Source organism: Osmerus mordax, chromosome 26 (assembly GCF_038355195.1).
Source record: "Osmerus mordax isolate fOsmMor3 chromosome 26, fOsmMor3.pri, whole genome shotgun sequence".
Lineage (NCBI taxonomy): Eukaryota > Metazoa > Chordata > Actinopteri > Osmeriformes > Osmeridae > Osmerus > Osmerus mordax.
The window spans coordinates 720,563-741,997 of NC_090075.1; the positions used below are offsets into that span (position 1 = coordinate 720,563).

The 21,435-nt window shown below is 51.0% G+C and overlaps 1 protein-coding gene across 1 annotated transcript; it reads left to right on the top strand.

The window, feature by feature from the left end:
* The first annotated feature begins 243 nt into the window (after positions 1-243).
* Positions 244-20,507, top strand: LOC136935825 (unconventional myosin-VIIb). Its single transcript, XM_067229477.1, has 48 exons — positions 244-262; positions 841-882; positions 1,011-1,112; positions 1,397-1,549; positions 2,558-2,742; positions 2,906-3,027; positions 3,273-3,415; positions 3,920-4,033; positions 4,419-4,572; positions 4,703-4,779; positions 5,302-5,421; positions 5,536-5,678; positions 5,796-6,006; positions 6,110-6,245; positions 6,510-6,673; positions 6,912-7,049; positions 7,183-7,341; positions 7,478-7,567; positions 7,694-7,788; positions 7,932-8,016; positions 8,229-8,447; positions 8,684-8,887; positions 9,522-9,740; positions 10,122-10,292; positions 10,437-10,721; positions 10,886-11,046; positions 11,155-11,281; positions 11,445-11,564; positions 11,729-11,902; positions 12,057-12,284; positions 12,494-12,661; positions 12,826-12,943; positions 13,424-13,547; positions 13,712-13,878; positions 14,028-14,209; positions 14,495-14,616; positions 14,763-14,917; positions 15,264-15,417; positions 16,133-16,288; positions 16,810-16,915; positions 17,147-17,260; positions 17,402-17,489; positions 17,634-17,740; positions 18,272-18,457; positions 18,993-19,109; positions 19,254-19,337; positions 19,475-19,594; positions 19,815-20,507. The coding sequence occupies exons 2-48, from the start codon at positions 865-867 to the stop codon at positions 19,905-19,907; spliced, it is 6,678 nt and encodes a 2,225-aa protein (XP_067085578.1). The 5' UTR covers positions 244-262; positions 841-864; the 3' UTR covers positions 19,908-20,507.
* Positions 20,508-21,435: the final 928 nt, after the last annotated feature.

The window sequence follows — 21,435 nt, forward strand, 5'->3', positions numbered from 1 at the left end:
CTCCCCCCCTCCACCTGGGCGTGACCCCTGAAGGGTACACCTGGGTGATTCTGCTCTCGACAGAACGAGAGCAAAGTCAAACAGCCATAAACGTGTGGCATGTTGGACTGGCCATCTGCTTCCTTTTTCAGAGCAGCTTTGGTGGATTACGAGGCCAGGCGCTCGCTGGGACAGGAGCACAGGATCGCCACAGCAAGAAACACCACAGCAAGAAACACCACAGGATCTCCACAGCAAGAAACACCACAGGTAAACACAACAGGTAAACACCACAGCAAGAAACACCACAGGAAATTTTTATCTTAAGATCCGTATATGTTTATTGTTTGCACTTTCCTGCCACAGTAAATTCAGTGTTTGTGTAAACCTACATGGCGAATGAACCAGATTCTGATTCGACTAAACACCAGAAGGTGCCTGTGGTTTTGTATGATGCTTCAATACCATGTGGGTAGCCTGAACTTTCAGTGAAGCAGATGAGATTATCTTAAAACTGTTATGAAACGTCATTCATTATTTGTTTGTGCTCCCTATCCTGTGAGAGCTTAGATATGCGTTTGAAGTTGTATTTATACGTTTTGAAGTCTATGTGCTTTTATGCATTAATTCATCTCCAAGGAAAATTCCAAGGCGAACATGTTTAATGGGGTTAATGATCTGATGAATGATCTTACTGTAACAGGGGTGGTTATGACACCGGAGTACTGCTGTGTCTTATCCTTAGTGATTATAATGTGGCCCTGGCAGTCAGGTGTCAGAATCAGGTTTATCATAACAGGGAGTGGCATGGTAGCCATTCCTCACCCAGCATACGCTGACGCCCTTGTCCCTGACCCGCAGGCTGGACGCAAGAAGACTTCAGCCATGGTGGTTTTGAGGGAGGTAAGATAATCAGAGATTATTATCGTGCCTTGTGAGTTGTGATCCGTCGGTAATGTAGAAAGGTGAAAGTGTAACGTACAGACCTGAGTGTTGGTGTCTTACTGTCCACCTCTGCTTCCCTTCTCCAGGGGGACTTTGTGTGGGTGGACTCTGGAATAGGAGTGCCTATAGGGGCTGAGGTCAAGCTCACAGACAAGGGACAGTTGCAGCTGATTGATGATGAAGGAAAGGTACAATCTGAAAGGATTTCGGAATAGAACCCTCTATGGAGTTCCATTAAGAACCCTTGTGAGGTTCCGAGAGGGACCTCACAGAGCTGAAAAGAGTTCTGTGTGGAACCATAGGATTCTGTCTGGTTCTGCTTGTCGAAACATTCCTGCTGTTCCCCATGGTCCTCAGTTACACTTCATGTGGATTCTGTACAACAATAGGCCAGGGGTCAGCATGGGTTTGACCAGACGGAAGCCTGCAGTCCTGTGCTGTACTCAGTGACGGTTATCTTCTCTCCCACCAGGAGCACAAGATCAACAAGAAGAAGGAGGCCAGCCTGCGACTGATGCACCCCACCTCGGTGAAAGGTGTGGATGACATGATCCGGCTGGGGGACCTCAACGAGGAGGGGTTGCTCCGAAACCTGTTCATCCGCCATAAGGACGGAATCATCTACGTAGGTCCCTGCTGCGGGGGAGAGATTTGAAGTCTGGTGATCCAAAGGGAGGGCTGGGGGGGTTTAGTTGAGGTGTAGCAAACTAGTCTGGAAAATGGACCATCTGTTTTTAAACATGATATGTGGGTAAAACAGCTAAATGTTTATACTACTAGTTTTCAGGCATTCTTAGTGTGGGCTTGGTGGTTCGAAAACTATATTCCTTTCGATTCAGTAAATGAGTTCACTGTCAGACTTTGCCCTGTGGTTTGATCAGTGTGGTTTGTCTCCATGGAGACGAATGAGCCGCTGTTTGGAAATAACATCCCACTGTTTCCATACAATGAACTTTATTGTCCCGCTCAGGGAAATTTGTCTGGGTCTCTGTGGTGCATCATAAATGCCTTGACAGTCACAATAACAACAAACAATACATCCTCAGCCAAACATTATCAATAGTTACATAACAGTATTGCACATATCCCATAACATAACACATACATACACCTCATAATAATACATGCTAAAAGATCACCGTAATAAAGGCACTATAAAAATTATTACATAGATTTCATCCTCAAGCAGCATTGAGAAATTTTATGGAAGTTGGAACAAATGAGTTCTTAAAACGGTTGAGTTTGCAGTAAGAGACTCTATATCGCCTCCCTGAGGGTAGGAGGTCATACTCTGTCATGCCAAGGTTCTACAACACAAACATTCAAGAACGCAACTAATATGTCTCATACATTAACACCATAACCATGCTCTATTACAGATTTTACTTGTATTTTATTTTATATAAAGTAAAATAATAAAGAAATAGTTTAGAGAGTCGGAAGATTTGACACCTCCAAAGCAGAAGTGTTACCACAGTGTGTTGGGGTAGGTCACAGGGTTCATGCTCTGCTAGAGAACGTGATCTCTTGATCTAACATACACCCACACACACTCCAGTCACACACTCCTTCCTCACACACACACACACACCCTCACACACACACACACACCTGATGGCTGCTGTGTGCTCAGACCTTCACAGGCTCCATCCTGGTGGCAGTGAACCCTTACCAGGTGCTCCCCATCTACACCATGGAGCAGGTGCAACTGTACACCGACCGGCGCATGGGAGAGCTGCCCCCTCACGTGTTCGCCATCGCAGACAGCTGCTTCTTCAACATGCGCCGCAACCGCAAGGACCAGTGCTGCGTCATCAGGTCAGACACACACACATTCTCTGTTCCTGATACCCTTTCTGGCCACAAAAAGCTCTACTGTACGTGTGTTAGGGTTGAGATGTGTTTGAGGAGGAGTGGTGCAGGTGGTTCTGTGGTGCAGGTGGAGGTGGGGCTCAGCAGGTGTGTGTGTCCTCTCCCCCAGCGGTGAGTCGGGGGCTGGGAAGACTGAGAGCACCAAGCTGCTGCTGCAGTTCCTGGCGGCCGTGAGTGGACAGCACTCCTGGATTGAGCAGCAGATCCTGGAGGCCAACCCCATCCTGGAGGGTGAGCAGCCAATCACTTATTTACATACTTAGATACTGCCGCTCTACAGATTAATATGTCCCAGAGTTGTAATTCATGTCTGTGTCTGGATCCCAGTAAGACTTAGACTGTGGTTGTCGACCCGCACACACGGACACACATCAGTGGGGTACTTCATTGGTTCCCTTTCGATCGAGGTTGACATCTCCCGCCTTGTTTAAGTACAACCCCTTTCCCTGGTGGCTAAACTGGATTTAATCCAACAGCCTTTGGTAACGCCAAGACCGTCCGCAACGACAACTCCAGCCGATTCGGCAAGTACATCGACATCAGCTTCACCAAATCGGGAGCCATCGAGGGCGCTCGCTTCGAGCAGTACCTGCTGGAGAAGTCTCGCGTCTGTCGTCAGGTGAGCGGAAACACCTTCAGAGGGAGACGTTTAACTTCCTGTTCCAGAACTACAGGAGATGAAGAGTAGGAGTTTAACTTCCTGTTCCAGAACTACTGGAGATGAAGAGTAGGAGTTTAACTTCCTGTTCCAGAACTACAGGAGATGAAGAGTAGGAGTTTAACTTCCTGTTCCAGAACTACAGGAGATGAAGAGTAGGAGTTTAACTTCCTGTTCCAGAACTACAGGAGATGAAGAGTAGGAGTGTTGTGTGTGTTGATGTGGAGGCTGTTAGAGCGAGGGAGTAACAACAGGATCTATCTGGGGGATGAGGATAGGGCTAGCTCAGTGGTAAAGTAACCACCAGCGACCAGTCCCAGATTCAAATCCCCCCGTACGTTACGTGGGACTAAATCATCTGCTAAATGAGCACATGTATGTGAACGTGTTTGACTTAATGTACTGGATACAAACAGGAGTGTGGAGATGAGAAGTAAGTTTCTCTTGTTGTGTGTCTCTGGGCAGGCTGCAGAGGAGAGGAACTACCACATCTTCTACTGCATGCTGATGGGGATGACAGCCGAGCAGAAGAAGATCCTGTCACTAGGGAACGCTTCTCAATATCTTTACCTGACCATGGTACCATCACAACACACCTGTTATGTATTTACCTGACCATGGTACCATCACAACACACCTGTTATATCTTTACCTGACCATGGTACCATCACAACACACCTGTTATATCTTTACCTGACCATGGTACCATCACAACACACCTGTTATATCTTTACCTGACCATGGTACCATCACAACACACCTGTTATATCTTTACCTGACCATGGTACCATCACAACACACCTGTTATATCTTTACCTGAACATGGTACCATCACAATACTGATAAGATGTATTCGACTGACTCACCCCCCCCCCCCCCCCAAAAAAAGTCAATTTACCGATCATTGTGATTTTGCGTCAGCTTCGACAAAACTTCTGTTAAACAGTTGTGAATGTGTTGCCAGGGTAACTGCACCAGCTGTGAGGGGCGGGATGACGTAAAGGAGTACGCCCACTTCCGCTCTGCCATGAAGATCCTCATGTTCTCTGAGAACGACTGGTGGGAGATCTCCAAGCTGCTGGCCGCCATCCTTCACCTCGGCAACGTGGCCTTCGAAGGTCTGGAGATCCTTACCCGTTACTGTGGGAAAACAGCAGCTTGTCTCTGCTGAACTCTACTGCACTCTACTGCACTCTTTTGCACTCTACTCTACTCAGCTAACCTCCAACCTTTCTTTCATCCTTCCAGCCACCATCTCCAATAACATGGAAAGCTGTGAAATCCTCTCCTCTTCTCATTTCACTGTGGCCAGCAGTCTACTGGAGGTAAACGCACCTGACTCGGTCCTGTCAGAACACTAAAGTCTGAATTATACTACTCCGTTTTCACAGAGACGGACACAGGGAACACCCTCTCCAATGTTGCCCTCTCCGAGCCCCTCGGAGAGCTCTATGTGCACCTCCTGATTTTCCTGACTATCCGTCCGCTAGTCCGTCATTTTACGGATACCCCTTGGCTGTGATTGGTCCGCAATGGGTTCCACACACAAAGACGTCATGAGGCTTCAAAAACATTGCTCCACCTACTTTTCTGGCGGTGAATTGTTTTCAGCACCACAGCCTTCGGAGTACTATAAATTCAACGAATCCGTCCGACTCCGTTTGTCTGTCTGTCCGTAACGGAGTCGGAGTAGTATATTTCGGCCTTTAAGCCTTCCCTCAGACTTGTGCGTACAGACAGTGGGGTGTTATAGAGCTGCATCATATAAACAGCCACTGGCCTGACAGGTGGTCGTGTGTGTGGTGTGTGGTGTGTGTGGTGTGTGTGTGTGGTGTGTGTGTGTGCAGGTGGACCCCAGGGCCCTGGAGACGAGCCTCATCAAGCGCTCCTTCATGACCACCAAGGAGAGTGTCACCAAGCCCCTCACCTCCGCCCAGGCCCTCGACGGCAGGGACGCCTTCGTCAAAGTAACACACAGCACGATGTTACACTGGAAGGACTAGTAGTAATGTTGTGTTGAAATAAAAAATAAAAGGGATTATATATCATTGTTATTCTTTTACACGTTCCTCCTCGTCCAGGCCATCTACGGGAGGCTGTTCATCTGGGTTGTTGACAAGATCAACAGCGCAATTTACAAGCCCCAACCCGATGACGCCAACTACATCCGTCAGTCCATCGGCCTGCTCGACATCTTTGGCTTTGAGAACTTCAAACACAACAGGTCAGCGTTGCTGTCGGGGTCATAGGTTTCTTTATACCCACTTTTTGTATACCACGGTTATATATCCCGGAGTTTCTCAAAGCGCTGACCTCTCCCCTTCTCTCTCTCCCTGCCCAGCTTCGAGCAGCTCTGCATCAACTTCGCTAACGAGCAGCTGCAGCAGTTCTTTGTGAAGCACATCTTCAAGCTGGAGCAGGAGGAGTACGCTCGAGAGAACATCGTCTGGGAGCTCATCCAGTTCAAGGACAACCAGCACACCCTGGACGTGCTGGCCAACAAGCCCCTCAACATCCTGTGTCTCATCGACGAGGAGAGCCACTTCCCCAAGGTCGCCAGGCAACCTCCATCCTGCCCCTTCTCATGCGTCCATCTGACTGATTAACTGAGTTGAAAGTTGTGTGTTTTAATCTTCTTCTTCTTCGGTTCATTAGGGTACAGATGCCACCATGTTGGTTAAGATCGGCAGCAACCACGACAAGGGGGACGTGTACTTACCTCCGAAGAACGACCACGACACGACGTTTGGGATCCAGCATTTTGCCGGCGTGGTGCATTACGAATCCAAAGGTATGTTATGAAGATGACTAACATGGCGGGAGGTTTTTCACTCTTTTTTTTTCAATTGATCAAATGTTATGTGCATTTCAGAACATCAAACAGCTGGATTCATGTATAGATTTTTTATTAAAATGGTGTTAAATATACTTAGTTTTTCCACAATACCAATACTATTTTAACTCTCACCTCCCACCAACATTTCTTCTCCCCACCTCCCTGTCTGTGGACGTCTGTTCCTGCTTGCTGCTTCCTGTTCCTGCTTCCTGTCTCCAGGGTTCCTGGAGAAGAACAGGGATGCCCTCAGCGCCGACCTCATCCAACTGGTGGATACGTCCTCTAACAAGCTCCTGAAACAGGCCTTCAAGAACGAGCTGACCTCCAGCACCATCAACACCACCAATCCCAAGATGATGATCACACCCAAGAACTCTCTCAGGGTCAGACAGAACATCATCCTCGCTCCTGTCTTGGGGTGTTCGGGGGAATTAGTAACAGGAATATTCATCTAACTTACTTCCCTCTTGGTTTTCTCTGCATCTCATTCCAAACCGTCTCTCTCTCTTCCTCTACTCTCTCTCTTCCTCCCTCACCATCTCTTTCTCTCTGATTCCCTCTTTTCTATCTCTCTCTCCTTCTCCCTCTCCCCTTCCCTCTCTCTCTCTTCTCTCCCTCCAGCAAGCAGCAGATAAGAAGCGTGTTCTTACGTTGAGTGGTCAGTTCCGTCAGTCTCTGGACGCTCTGATGAAGACCCTGACATCCTGCCAGCCGTACTTCGTCCGCTGCATCAAACCCAACGACTTCAAGAAACCCATGGTCAGTCAGCACATACTCACACACCAGTGGGGATTGACCGCAAATGTTGAGAAACTTCTTTACTGTATTGTTACTCTTTGGGCCCACACATTTTGTCAAACAGTGCTTTTGTGTGTGTGTGTGTGTGTGTCAGCTGTTCGACCGGGAGCTGTGTATCCGGCAGCTCCGCTACTCTGGTATGATGGAGACCATCAGGATCAGGAAGGCGGGTTACCCCATCCGCTACACCTTCGACGAGTTCATGGAGCGCTACCGCGTCCTGCTCCAAACCTCCGTCTGCGAGCCCAGAACGGTGAGCGGGTTCTGACCCTCTCCCGTCCCCCTGGAGAACCCTCCACACCTCACACACCTGTCTGAACACGTCTCTGTCTGAACACCATGTGCTCTGTGTGTTCCCCTGTTGAGAGAGAGTTCTGTTTCCCACACAGCAAACCACACAGAGGTGCTGTGAGAGTATCTGTGAGAATATCCTGATGCAGGGAGACTGGAAGACTGGCAAGACCAAGATCTTCCTCAAGGTGGGGTTCTCTGTTCACAACCCTGAACACACACACACCCCTGAACACACACGCACCCCTGAACACGCACACACACACCATGTGTGTGTGTGTGTGTGACTCATGTCATGACTCGTGTCCTCCCAGGACTTCCATGACACCATGCTGGAGGTGGAGAGAATGAAGGAGTTGAACAAGAAAGCTCTCCTGATCCAGAAGGTTCTTCGTGGATACAAGTTCAGGTCTGGTCTGGTTGTCCCAGCTGTGGATGATTCATTACTATATCGTCTGTTCTGTATAGCTTTGAACTGCTTTTTTACTTTACTATATAGCCCATTTCTCACTGTATAGTATATGTTTTTATTTAACTGCTTGACTCCATCAGGAAGAACTTCCTGAGGAAGAAGGCGTCTGCTCTGGTTATTCAGAAACACTGGAGAGGACACCAGGGCAGGAAGCTGTACAGAGTGGTGCGTCCACAAACCCTGACTGAGTCTGCAAACAGACATACAGCACGCCGGCCGTGACACACATACCCACTCTATCTAACTCTATATCTACACTACAGACAATGTATATGAGTTTGTGTCACTGGTTTCCATGCTTAAACAGTGCAATAATTTCATCACCTCATCTCTTGGTCTCTCTGCTGTGTTGATGTCCTGTCTGTGTTGCTGTGCAGGTGCAGCTGGGCTTCTCCCGCCTGCAGGCGCGGGTGCGAGCACGGCAGCTGCGGCACAGGTACGAGCAGCAGAGGGTTGCGGTGGTGGTGCTGCAGGCGCGGGCGCGGGGCTGCCTGGCCAGGAGGGCGTGGAGGCGGCAGAGGCAGGCGGTGGTGCTGCTGCAGGCTCACACCAGAGGCATGCTGGCCCGCAAGACCGCAGAGAGGATGAAGAGAGACGTACGGGCTGCTCTTTGTGATAGCTTAATGACTGTGTGTGTCTGTGTGTATATGTCAGTGTGTGTAGGTGTACATGCTATATTCAGTATACAATTATGTATAAATCCTCTGTCAAACCCTGTTCCTCAGGTTTGTTTAACAGTTCCTCTCCTGATATCCTGCTGTGTGACTCTCCCTCCCCCCCCCCTCCCCCCTCCTCCTCCTCCTCCTCCTCCTCCCCCCCCTCCTCCCGCCAGGCCTTCCTGTCTGCCAAGGAGCGGAGAGACGAGGAGCTGGCCAAGATGGAGCGGCAGAGACGCCTGGAGGAAGTACTGAGGCAGAAAGACAAAGCCTCCAGCCAATCAGAATCCATCACGGACCAGGAAATGGTGGACGACGTCTTTGGCTTCCTGCCCGAAATGGTCGGAGGGCAGGAGGGCCAGGCGCCCGTGGGCTTTGAGGTCAGAGAGCAGACAAGGTGTCCTGACGTGATCAGGGAGGTGGAGAGGAGGGAGGAGAGGAGGGAGGAGAGGAGGAGAGGAGGGAGGAGAGGAGGGAGGAGAGGAGGAGAGGAGGGAGGAGAGGAGGAGAGGAGGGAGGACAGGAGGGAGGACAGGAGGGAGGGGAGGGGAGGAGAGAGGGGAGGAGGGAGGGGAGGGGAGGGGAGGGGAGGGGAGGGGAGGGGAGGGGAGGGGAGGGGAGGGGAGGGGAGAGTAGAATAGAGTAGAGTAGAGTAGAGTAGAGTAGAGTAGAGTAGAGGTGAGGTGAGGTGAGGTGAGGTGAGGTGAGGTGAGGTGAGGTGAGGTGAGGTGAGGTGAGGTGAGGTGAGGTGAGGTGAGGTGAGGTGAGGTGAGGTGAGGTGAGGTGAGGTGAGGTGAGGTGAGGTGAGGTGAGGTGAGGTGAGGTGAGGTGAGGTGAGGTGAGGTGAGGTGAGGTGTTACTGCACTGTAGCTGTACTTCAGACAGCATACATCACAAACCTCTGCTTCACTTCCTCTCTTTTGAGGCTTTTCACAAACCACAACTTACAACATAAAACTGTTTTGTTTGTAACAGTAATAGGCGTGGTTAACAGAGCGTGTGTAAACCCCTCAGGATCTGGAGAGTCAGAAGAAGAAGGTGGTGGTGGAGGAGGTGGATCTGGACGACCTGCCCCTGGTGGAGGAGCTTCCAGAGGAGGACTATGATGACCTGGACGAGTACTCCTTCTCCAAGTTTGCCTCCATGTACTTCCAGGGCGCGGCCACGCCCGCACACATCCGCCAGAGGCTGCGGCAGCCCCTGCTGTACCACGAGGACGAGGGGGACGTCCTGGTAGCTGCACCCTCAGTCTCTGTGTCTCTCTCTCTCTCTGTGTCACTCTGTCTCTCTCGCTCTATTTCTGTGTGCCTCTCTCTGCGTCTCTCTCTCTCTGTGTCTCTCTCTGTGTCTCTCCTCTCTGTCTCTCTCTCTCTCTCTCTCTCTCTCTGTGTCTCTCTCTCTCTGTGTCACTCTGTCTCTCTCTCTCTCTCTTTCTGTATGTCTCTCTCTTTGCGTCTCTCTCTCTCTGCGTCTCTCTCTCTTTTTGCGTCTCTCTCTGTCGCTCTCTCTCTCTGTGTCTCTCTCTGTGTCTCTCTGTCTATCTTTCTGTGTCTCTCAGTTTTGTTTCTCTGACTCTCTCTCCCTCCTCCCATCCTCCCTCCCCCCTCCCTCCAGGCCTCTGTAACGGTGTGGTGGATCATCCTAAGGTTCATGGGAGACCTCCCGGAACCCAAGCCCCAGAAGCAGGGCCCATCCCGGGGCCTGAGCCAGGTCGACCGCTCCCTGCCGCAGGACCTGGTCTCCAGGCAGGACCGCAGGCTCAGTCACATGGTGGGCCTCGACCAGGTGGGTTGCTCTGCATGCTGGGATTCCTCTGGAAGGTTCTGGAATCTACCCTGTGTTGAATGTTCAACATAATGTTGTCGGGCATCAGTTTTACAGTTGAATGAACACTAATCAATGAGTAAATGCGGTCTGTCTTCTCTGTAGAGAGTTCTGAGGGGCCAGAAAAACAGAAAAGTTTCCACTGTCCCAGAGGAGACGACTCCTCAAACCAGGAAGTCTTCCACCTTCACAGACCTCCTGACCCGGAACAGGAAGGCCTCAGCCATGCCCGACGAGGTCATCCTCAACAGGAAGTCCTCCTCAACACCAGAGGCCCCCAGAACCAGGAAGTCTTCCACCTTCACAGACCTTCTGACCCGGAACAAGAAGGCCTCCGCTATTCCAGAACCCCCTTCTGGAAAGAGGAAACCCTCTGTGATACAGGAAGAGGTGAGGTCATTTCTGGTTTAGGGAAAGACCCATTGGAGGTTCTTCGAACTTTATCGATTCGACGTCATTGATCAAAACCCTCATTCTCTTCCTCAAGGAGCAGAAAGTGCCCTCTAACCACACATCAGTCCTTAATGTTTCCCTCTCCTCTCTCCCTGTCTCAGGCGGAGGACCAGGCTGAAGCTCCCAGACCCCCCACCATGCAGACGCTGAGTGAGGAAGACGAGATCCTGATTGGCGAGGGACCCACCCTGGATCGTCCAATGACGTCTCTCGAAAAACTGCACATCATTGTTGGTTACGCTATCGTGAGGCGTGACCTCAGGTGACCATCTGTTACCAAGACAACAACACACAATCCTACGTCCAGCCCAAGATGCATTGTTTTCTACGACGTGTTACATCGTAGTGAGAGCTTGTGCTTGTGTTGCAGAGATGAGATTTACTGCCAGATCTGCAAGCAGCTGCAGGAGAACTCGAACCGTAACAGCTTCTTCAGGGGCTGGATCCTGCTGTCGCTGTGTCTGGGGATCTTCCCACCCACAGAGCGGTTCATCAAGGTGGGTCTGTTTCAAAAGGTTGAAAAAAACAGGTTAGGAAAAAAAGTTTTGAGAGGTTGAAAAAGTATAAATAAAAAGGTTCTAAAGGTTTTTTGTTTTTGTTTTTCCCCCAAAAAAGTTTCTCAAATAAAGTTTTGAAATGTTGAAAAACTTGCTTCCTCAGTTCCTCCAGAGCTTCATCCGTTTGGGGCCTGCGGGCTACGCCCCCTACTGTGCTGACAGGCTGAAGCGCACCGTGCTGAACGGAGTACGAGCAGAACCACCCAGCTGGCTGGAACTACAGGTACACTCTCCACACCCACAGTACAACCTTCAAGTAGAACATCCTAGTAGAACCACCCAACAGAAGAAGTTTGCAGTTTCTCCATCCACCAAACTGGACTTAAATAAACAATAATATGACCGTATCGAATCCCTTGACTGTCTCGTCCTGCTGTGTGACTCCAGGCGACCAAGTCTAAGAAGCCCATGGCCGTGTCGGTGACCCTGATGGACGGCCAGACCCTCAGCCTCCCTGTAGACTCCGCCTCCAGCTCCCAGGAGATGTGCCAGGTCCTCTCCCAGAAGGTCAAGCTCAAGGACGGCTTCGGCTTCTCTCTCTACGTGGCCCTGTACGAGAAAGTAGGTCACTCTGTCACCTTCATTGTCAGGTTAGATGTTTGTTGTTAAACGCTTGATTTTCAGGGTTGTGTATATCTGTATGTGATATCTGTATTGTTCCATGTAAGGTGAAATGACTAAATAAAATAAAAACTTGTGTGTGTCCCGTCTGCAGGTGTGGTCGCTGGGCCGTGGGCGTGAGCATGTGATGGATGCCATCTCTCAGTGTGAGCAGGAAGTGAAGAGGAAGGGTGGGCAGGAGCAGCATGCACCGTGGAGACTCTACTTCAGGAAGGAGATCTTCACGCCGTGGCATGACTGCAGCCAGGACGCCGTGAGCACCAACCTGGTCTACCGGCAGGTGATCAGGGGTCTGCGCTTCGGGGAGTACCGCTGTGAGAAGGTGAGGGTCGTCTCTGCGCACCACCAGGCTTCTGGCAGGCAGGATTTGGGAAGTTCTGTTGACTACCCATGACTGCATAAATTATTCGAATGACTTGTTATTGATCAACACAGTGGCTCAATAATAGCTTCCTGTCTGACTGTCTCTCTTCATCTCTCTTTCTTCTTATCTCTCCCTATCTCTCTCTCCTCTCTCTCCCCACCCCCCAGGAGGATGACTTCATCCAGCTGGCTTCTAAGCACTTCTATGTCTCGTACGGCTCAGACACCAGCCCAGAGAATGCCAAGGCCGTAATCCAGGACTGTGTCAACAGCTCTGTGCTGGAGGCCAAGTCTGAGGCCAAGTGGGTTCAGATGGTCACCACCGCCCACGCCCAGGTCAGTCACAGTGCCGTCATGTGTTTAACCTATAGCATGCAAACAATGTACAGTATTTACGTACTATAAACTAGATTTATATAAAATATATAAATATAAAAGTGGTAACGGGGTTTTTTTTGAGGAGTTCTGTTCCAGTGAGCTCCAGCTGCTTGTGTCTCCAGGGTCCGTACATCAGCTCCAAAAAGACTGCAGCCAGCGTGAAGGCCGAGGTGGTGGACCACGCCCGCCAGAAGTGGCCCATGTTCTTCTCCAGGTTCTTCGAGGTTGCCAAGACCTCAGGTAACCCTCCTGTTGGGCTTTGTGTTCCTGCAGTAACTGGTCTCGCACTGCAGGGGGCGCACCATCATCTCTCACACAGGAAGTTCAGCCTCACACAGGAAGTTCTGCAGGGTCAGACCTGGACTGTGTTTGTGTGACCTGCACGCCCTCCCCTACCACACACACACCAAACTCTACTAATTACATAGAAACATGAGTCATATTTATTGGATTTCATGTTTGAGGTGCCGTTAAGAGTTCTCAGTTGTGTGTCGAGAGAGAGAGAGAGAGAGAGAGAGAGAGAGAGAGAGAGAGAGAGCTCTTGTTAGCAACCTTAACAAGACTCACACAGGAAGTGTGAATGACGCTTATCTCTGAATTAGAATGTTCTTGCACACATCCCCATGACTCCCGCCCTCGCGCTCCGCCCTCGCGCTCCGCCCTCGCGCTCTGCCCTCGCGCTCCACCCTCACGCTCTGCTCTCCCCGGGGTTCCCCACAGGCCCTCCTCTGCCCAAGAACAAGTTCATCGTGGCCGTTAACTGGACGGGCATCACCTTCCTGGACGAGAAGGAGAGGAGACTGCTGCAGCTGTCCTACCCAGAGGTCACCGGGGTCACCGTGAGGTAACGGCCGCCTGGTGCCTGATGAGTCATGACAAGATGGCTGTTAGTTAGCATTTAGCATTATGAGATGGGACACTGCAGTATAGTTAATGTGCTTTTGAGTTAGCTTCGATGCTAGCTGTTGTGTTTGTGATTGTGTGGTTGTGCTCTGTGTTCCTCCTCAGGGAAGCCAAGGTCTTCGGTCAGTCCGTGTCCCTGCTAACCCTGAAGGGAGACTTCACCCTGAGCAGCCCACTGGCGGGGGGCATCGCTGAGCTGGTGCAAATGTTCCTGGAGGGCCTGAGAGATCGCTCCTGCTACGCCGTCGCCCTGCAGGACGCCAGCAGCCAAGGTCAGACATCCAGCTAACACTCATCTCCACATCCGGGATCGGGACAATTCCAGAGGATTGGGAACCCGGCATATGAGGGAGATCTGGACATGAATTTATTATTTTATTTTTTAAATTTTCGTTTTTCTGTGATGTTTTGTCCCGTGCAGATGACCCTACGTTCCTGAACTTCAAGAAGGGTGAGTTGATTGTCATCATCCAGGACGAGGAGTTCCCTCTCGCGCGGGGCTGGATGAAGGGTCGAAATGAGCGCACCTCCAAGTCAGGGGCGGTGCCTGCTGACTCTGTCCTGATCCTGCCCACCCTCACCAAACCCTCCAATGAAGTCATGGTACAGTAATACACTTACGAATATTCATATTAAGTATATTTTCACTCACTTAGCATGTGTTTTTATTTACATTACATTTACATTTAGTCATTTAGCAGACGCTCTTATCCAGAGCGACTTACAGTAAGTACAGGGACATTCCCCCCGAAGCAAGTAGGGTGAAGTGCCTTGCCCAAGGACGGCACGGCGCGGAATCGAACTGGCAACCTTCAGATTACTAGCCCGACTCTCTCACCGCTCAGCCATCTGACTCCCTTTAATACAACGATGTGTGTGTGTCTCCAGAACCTGTTCAGCCTGTCTCCTGACCAGAGGCGCAGCGCCACGCAGGCCACGCTGAGAGGGACAGGCACCATGGAGAGGATGGCCCCCGCCAGCCTCAAGGACTTCTCCCTCGAGTACTTCAGGTACACCTGAGGCATACCGGGGGGGGGGGGGGGGGGGGGGGGGGGGGTTCGAACTTCTAGACAATCAAGAGAGTGAAGCTGTGTCAACACTAGATGTGTTGTACTGTGTGTGTGTGTGTGTGTGTGTCTGGTGTGTGTGTATCCAGGCAGCCCACCAGGGATGTGAACAGCCAGGTGATGTTGAAGGGCCAGGCTCCAGAGAGGCTGTGGGCGTGCGCCAAAGAGCCCCTCCGCCAGCCGCTACTCAGGAAGCTGCTGGGGAACACAGAGCTCAGCCACCAGGCCTGCCTGGCCTTCACCGATATCCTCCACACTCACACACACTCACACACTCACACACTCACACACACACACTCACACACTCACACACACTCACACACACTCACACACACTCACACACTCACACACACACTCACACACACACACACTCACACACACACTCACACACACACTCACACACACACACACACACACACACACTCAGGCCTCAGCCAGCATTTCTCCTTATGTCTGAAAGCTGTTTGTCTGCTAGACCTTTTGTAATCTGTGTTCACTTGTCCACGGTGTATTTTGACGTGTTTGTGTTGATGTGACGGTGGCCCGACACAGACAGCATGCCAGTTGTTTCCTTTGACCTTTGACCTCACCTATCCTGAAGTACATGGGGGACTACCCCACCAAGCAGATGCAGAGCCGCCTGGACCTGACCGACCAGATCTTCGGCCCTGCCACCAAGAACGAGGCCCTGAGAGATGAGATCTACTGCCAGATCATGAAGCAGATGACCAGCAACAACAACAGGTACCGTCAGCACAGGAAACTGACGACCCGGGTCAGTTTGTCTCCATTGCTTGAGCACATTTTATTTTTCAAAGAGTTCACTTTTTTTAATTATAACACTCAACAGCTAAGACACTCAGCCCCAAAACTGGAACACAAACTAAATACCCTAAATACGACTTGACACTAAATCAAACCCCTTCATCATATCAGCGTCTAATGACAATCATTGACTACACAAGGTGTCCATGTGGTAATAAGAGCGTTGGTGATGCTGTGAGAGGAGAGCAGAGACAGCGTGGCAAGCTGCTGAGCAGCTGTGAATCAGAGAGTGATGAGCAGCCTAAAGCTATGACTGTGTCCTGTCTTAACCCTGTCTCTCTCCTGTACTCATACCCCCCTGTCTCTCTCCTGTCTCTCTCCTCTCTCTCCTGTACTCATACCCCCCTGTCTCTCTCCTGTCTCTCTCCTGTCTCTCCCCTGTCTCTCCCCTGTCTCTCTCCCGTCTCTCTCCCGTCTCTCTCCCGTCTCTCTCCCATCTCTCCCCTGTCTCTCCCCTGTCTCTCCTGTCTCTCTCCTGTCTCTCTCCCCTGTCTCTCTCCTGTCTCTCCCCTGTCTCTCCACTGTCTCTCTCTCCTGTCTCTCTCTCCTGTCTCTCCCCTGTCTCTCTCCTGTCTCTTTCCCGTCTCTCTCCTGTCTCTCTCCCGTCTCTCCCGTCTCTCTCCCGTCTCTCTAGGTTCAGTCTGGATCAAGGATGGCAGCTGTTGTGGCTGTGCTGCGGCCTGTTCCCTCCCAGCCAATCACTGCTCAAACACGCCCAGCGCTTCCTGGAGTCACGCCGCCGCGAGCCCTTGGCCTCCGACTGTCTGAAGAGACTTCAGGGCTCGCTCAGGTGTGTGTGTGTGAGAGAGAATGTGTGTGAGAGAGAGAATGTGTGCGCGTGTATGTGAGAGAGAGAGAGAGAGAGAGAGAGTGTAGTGGCATGCAGAGGAACAGATAATGAACCATTACTCTGGGGGACAATAACAGCTCTGTGATCTTCTCTGAAATCAGTTAAACAGTGAGACAGCTGGTACACACACACATCATTAACGGTTTGGGAAAACATCCCCTCTGCGGGTGTAAGACCTTGTCTGTAAGAGGGCCTTGTGGGCCCTGCTCTCTGGAGAGGCTGCCCCGCATCAAGGCCTTGTTGTTCTAGTCTGATGAAGCGGTGCTGAATAGTGAGGATCTGTTCCCAGTGGAAGGTGAATCCTTCCCAGCTCTGATAGAGGGGGTTTGTCATTAGAAAAGACGGAATCGCTCACACTCTCAGCCTTGTTCTGATGTGTCTAGTGGTGTGTTGACTAACGGGGTGTTGTCATGTTGTATTGTGTCGCGTTGCCGTGGTGTCGCGTTGCCGTGGCGCTTCAGGACGGACCCCAGAAAGCTGCCCCCCCACCAGGTGGAGGTGGATGCCATCGAGCAGAACAGCGCCCAGATCTTCCACAAGGTCCACTTCCCCAACGACACCGAGGAGGTGAGCTGCACACCTGGAGGAACAGCTCAACGTTCAGGAGCTCAGCAAATCTAGCGTTATTTGCATATCCCTTTTGACACTTGCTACCTTTGTATAGCCCTCCACAAAGGGCTTAGCAGATGCACATACAGCTACACCTACACCAGCCTTGAACCACACTCCTCATCACACAGGAGCGAGGCAGTATTCAGCAGCTCCTCAGTAACGATGTGTCTCTGCTGTGCTGGGCAGGTCTTCGAAGTGGCAACCAGCACCAGGATCAGAGACCTGGTTGAGACCATCTCCTCCAAACTCATGCTGGCCTCCGCAGACGGCTTCAGCATCTTCGTAAAAACACCCGACAAGGTTGGACTGCCATAGGACAAAACGTCCTGGTTTCTTGCCTTTTATCAATTCCTGTCAGGTTCTTAATTTGAATGGCTTTGAACATCGTCTGTTGTGTGACAACATCCTGTCATAGTTTCTTTTGGCGTCTTGCTCATCCAGGTTCTCAGTCTGAACGAAGCAGACTACTTCTTTGACAGCCTGAGGCAGATCACTGACTGGTCCAAGAAGGTCAAGACCACCAGGGAAGGTCAGTGTGCCTCATGCCTATGGAACGCCACTGATGCTAACGACCCTGGGAACTGACCTGCAGACAATCCTCTCTGTGTGTGTGTGTGCTAATGTGTGTGTGTACTAGTGTGTGTGTGTGCTAATGTGTGTGTGTGTTCTGCAGGAGGGCCCACCAACATCTCCTACTTGGTGTTCTTCATGAGGAAGCTGTGGTTCAATGTGATCCCAGGGAGAGATCTACAGGCTGACCTGATCTTCCACTACCCTCAGGTACTGCCCTGCAGCCCTGCAGCCCTGCAGCCCTGCAGCCCAGCTGCCTCCCTCATGCACGCAGGTTGTTGGGGAACAAGCTCTTTGGTCTAGCGGTAGATGTGTGGTTCCCCATGCGCTGCTCCAACAGTTGAGACGTGTCATGCAGGGTTTGTTTCTCCAAGCATAACTTGGCTCCAAGTCACACATCTGTTAGCAGTCCGTCATTCATCCGAATGGCTGTTTAGGGGGACTAAGATCTGACATGAGTAGAACTTCTCTTCTCTCCACGATCTGCAAAAAGAGAACAGAAAAAGGGTCATTTAAATCAGATATGACTTCTCTCCTGCCTCCCTGCCCCCTCTCCTGCCTCCCTGCCCTCTCTCCTGCCTCCCTGCCCTCTCTCCTGCCTCCCTGCCCTCTCTCCTGCCTCCCTGCCCCCTCTCCTGCCTCCCTGCCCTCTCTCCTGCCTCCCTGCCCTCTCTCCTGCCTCCCTGCCCTCTCTCCTGCCTCCCTGCCCTCTCTCCTGCCTCCCTGCCCTCTCTCCTCCAGGAGCTTCCTAAGTACCTGCGGGGCTACCACCAGGTGTCCAGGGCAGACATGGTGAGCATCGGTGCCCTGCTCTTCAGGGTGAAGGCCAACAACGACACTTCCCAGCTCCTCATGATTCCCAAGATGCTGAAGGAGCTGGTGCCCAACGACCAGCTGAAGACCATGTCTGCAGACGAGTGGAAGAAGGTAGGAGACGAGGTGCTAGGGTAGGAGACAAGGTGCTAGGGTAGGAGACAAAGTTTTAGTGTAGGAGACAAGGTGTTAGGGTAGGAGACGAGGTGCTAGGGTAGGAGACAAGGTGTTAGGGTAGGAGACGAGGTGGTAGAGTAGGGGACAAGGTGCCAGGGTAGGAGATGAGGTGTTGGGGTAGGAGATGAGGTGCTAGGGTAGGAGACAAGGTGCTAGGGTAGGAGACAAGGTGTTAGGGTAGGAGACAAGGTGTTAGGGTAGGGGACAATGTGTTAGGGTAGGGGATGAGGTGTTAGGGTAGGAGACAAGGTGTTAGGGTAGGGGACAATGTGTTAGGGTAGGGGATGAGGTGTTAGGGTAGGAGACAAGGTGCTAGGGTAGGAGACAAGGTGTTAGGGTAGGGGACAGGGTGTTAGGGTAGGAGACAAGGTGTTAGGGTAGGGGACAAGATGTTAGGGTAGGGGACAGGGTCTGACTCACAGGAAAGTTTTATTAATAAAGGAGAATCAATGTTTTTCATCTCCACTTCTAGAACATTGTAGCTGCCTTCAACAAGCAGGCAGGCATGACAGAGGAGGAGACCATGGTGGCCTTCCTGAAGGCAGTGTGTCGCTGGCCAACGTTTGGATGTGCCTTCTTCGAAGTCAAGGTACCGTCATATCCAGATGTTACGTTTTACTAAACAGAGAGCTTTATATGAGAGTTCCGCCAGTCTTGAGGAAAACCAGCAAAGGAGGGAAACTGCTTCTCCATCCAAACATTCAACATCCTGACTCTCCTTTTCACGGTCCAGCAAACATCAGATCCTAACTTCCCCGACATCGTGAGAATCGCCATCAGCAAGCAAGGAGTCACTCTCATCCACCCCAAAACCAAGGTAAACAAACCTCCAACAAACAAGTGAAACTTGTGAATGTGAAGACTGACAGTATCAGCCTGTGAGGTGTCGATGCTCCAGAGATGTGGGTCAGGTGTGGAGCGCTGCTGGTCGCCAACACTCTCATCCTGTCCTAGGACGTTCTGGCTTCTTACCCCTTCAACCGCATTGCTAACTGGTGCAGTGGAAGCACCTACTTCCACATGACCGTGGGGAACCTGGTCCAGGGGAACAAGATCCTGTGTGAAACGTCTCTGGTAAGGAACCAGCCACTGGTTTCACTTCAACACCTGACTGCATGAACCACCTGCTCTTTATTGTTCAGATATTATTAATAGAATCATACAGATTATTCACGTATGGTATTTATGTAATTTTTTATCATGATATATCTGTGTATGTATTCATTCATGCACCAGTATTCATGATTTATACCCTAAAAGTTCTTAGTCCTCGTCTTGTTTGGATTGTCTCCAGGGTTATAAGATTGATGACCTGCTGACGTCCTACGTCAACATGTATGTGAATGAGACCAGGGCGATGAAGACTAGGAACCGGCGCTACAACTGAACACACACACTCATACACACACTCATACACACACTCATACACACACTCACACACACACTCACACACACACTCACACACACCCTCACACACACACTCACACACACCCTCACACACACACTCATACACACACTCACACACACACTCACACACACACTCATACACACACTCACACACACACTCATACACACACACACTCATACACACACACTCATACACACACTCATACACACACTCACACACACACACATGCACTCACATACATACACACACACACACACACACACACACACACACATAGAAACAGATACAAAAAGATGGGAACAAAATTATTCTCAAGTTTATGATGAACCTGGATCCATACCATTTCTAACTTAATCCAATGAAGAATGTTAAATGTTAAATCCACAAAAATGTTAGGTGATTGTAATCAAACATATTTGGCATAAAATCAATCTGAAATAACTAGTTGTATGTACTATACTACTGACGTGTCTTATCAAACGAGAGTTATTTATGGTCTAAGGCCTTCGTTGAAGAGGTGATCTATGTTTGAGTAACGCTACGATTTGCAAGCCAGATAGACCATTAAAAACGTTTTCCCACCTGAAACCTTTCCATTGTTTAAAAGCATAGTTGATGTGCAGACCTCTGCTCAAGACAGCCATAACCAGACCAGAGGGCCTGCTGTCATCTCTACATCAACCCCTCAACACAGCCCTCACTCTCACCCTCCCTCAACACAGCCCGTCACCCCCCCCAACACAGCCATCACCCCCCCCAACACAGCCCGTCACCCCCGCCCCCAACACAGCCCTCACCCCCCCCAACACAGCCCTCACCCTCCCTCAACACAGCCCTCACCCTCCCTCAACACAGCCCTCACCCTCCCTCAACACAGCCCTCACCCTCCATCAACACAGCCCTCACCCTCCCTCAACACAGCCCTCACCCTCCCTCAACACAGCCCTCACCCTCCATCAACACAGCCCTCACCCTCCCTCAACACAGCCCTCACCCTCCCTCAACACAGCCCTCACCCTCCCTCAACACAGCCCTCACCCTCCCTCAACACAGCCCTCACCCTCCCTCAACACAGCCCTCACCCTCCCTCAACACAGCCCTCACCCTCCCTCAACACAGCCCTCACCCTCCCTCAACACAGCCCTCACCCTCCCTCAACACAGCCCTCACCCTCCCTCAACACAGCCCTCACCCTCCCTCAACACAGCCCTCACCCTCACCATCCCTCATAAACAGTCTCTGTCTGGGTTCACACAAGAGAGGCCTTCCTCCACAGTTAGGCTTCACCACCCTGTGTTTTCACTGAGCAGAGCGACACAGAACACAAACATGGGATAAAGAGTCGAAAAATAAAGCTCTTCCCGGCAGCAGAGGACCCGGGGAGGGACGTGGAGAGTTCCCCACAGTCCTCCAGATAAGGCTCTGATTCAGGCTGACGGGCTCATTAGCATGCACTGCTCCAGGGAGGAGAGAGACTGCTGTGTGTCTGACACACAGCTGGGATCTG

Excerpts from the sequence above, each read along its gene's own strand:
- LOC136935825 (XM_067229477.1), top strand. Across the intron at positions 6,246-6,509 it reads GGTGCATTACGAATCCAAAG|GGTTCCTGGAGAAGAACAGG; the intron begins GTATGTTATGAA and ends TCCTGTCTCCAG. Across the intron at positions 17,261-17,401 it reads TCGTAAAAACACCCGACAAG|GTTCTCAGTCTGAACGAAGC; the intron begins GTTGGACTGCCA and ends TTGCTCATCCAG.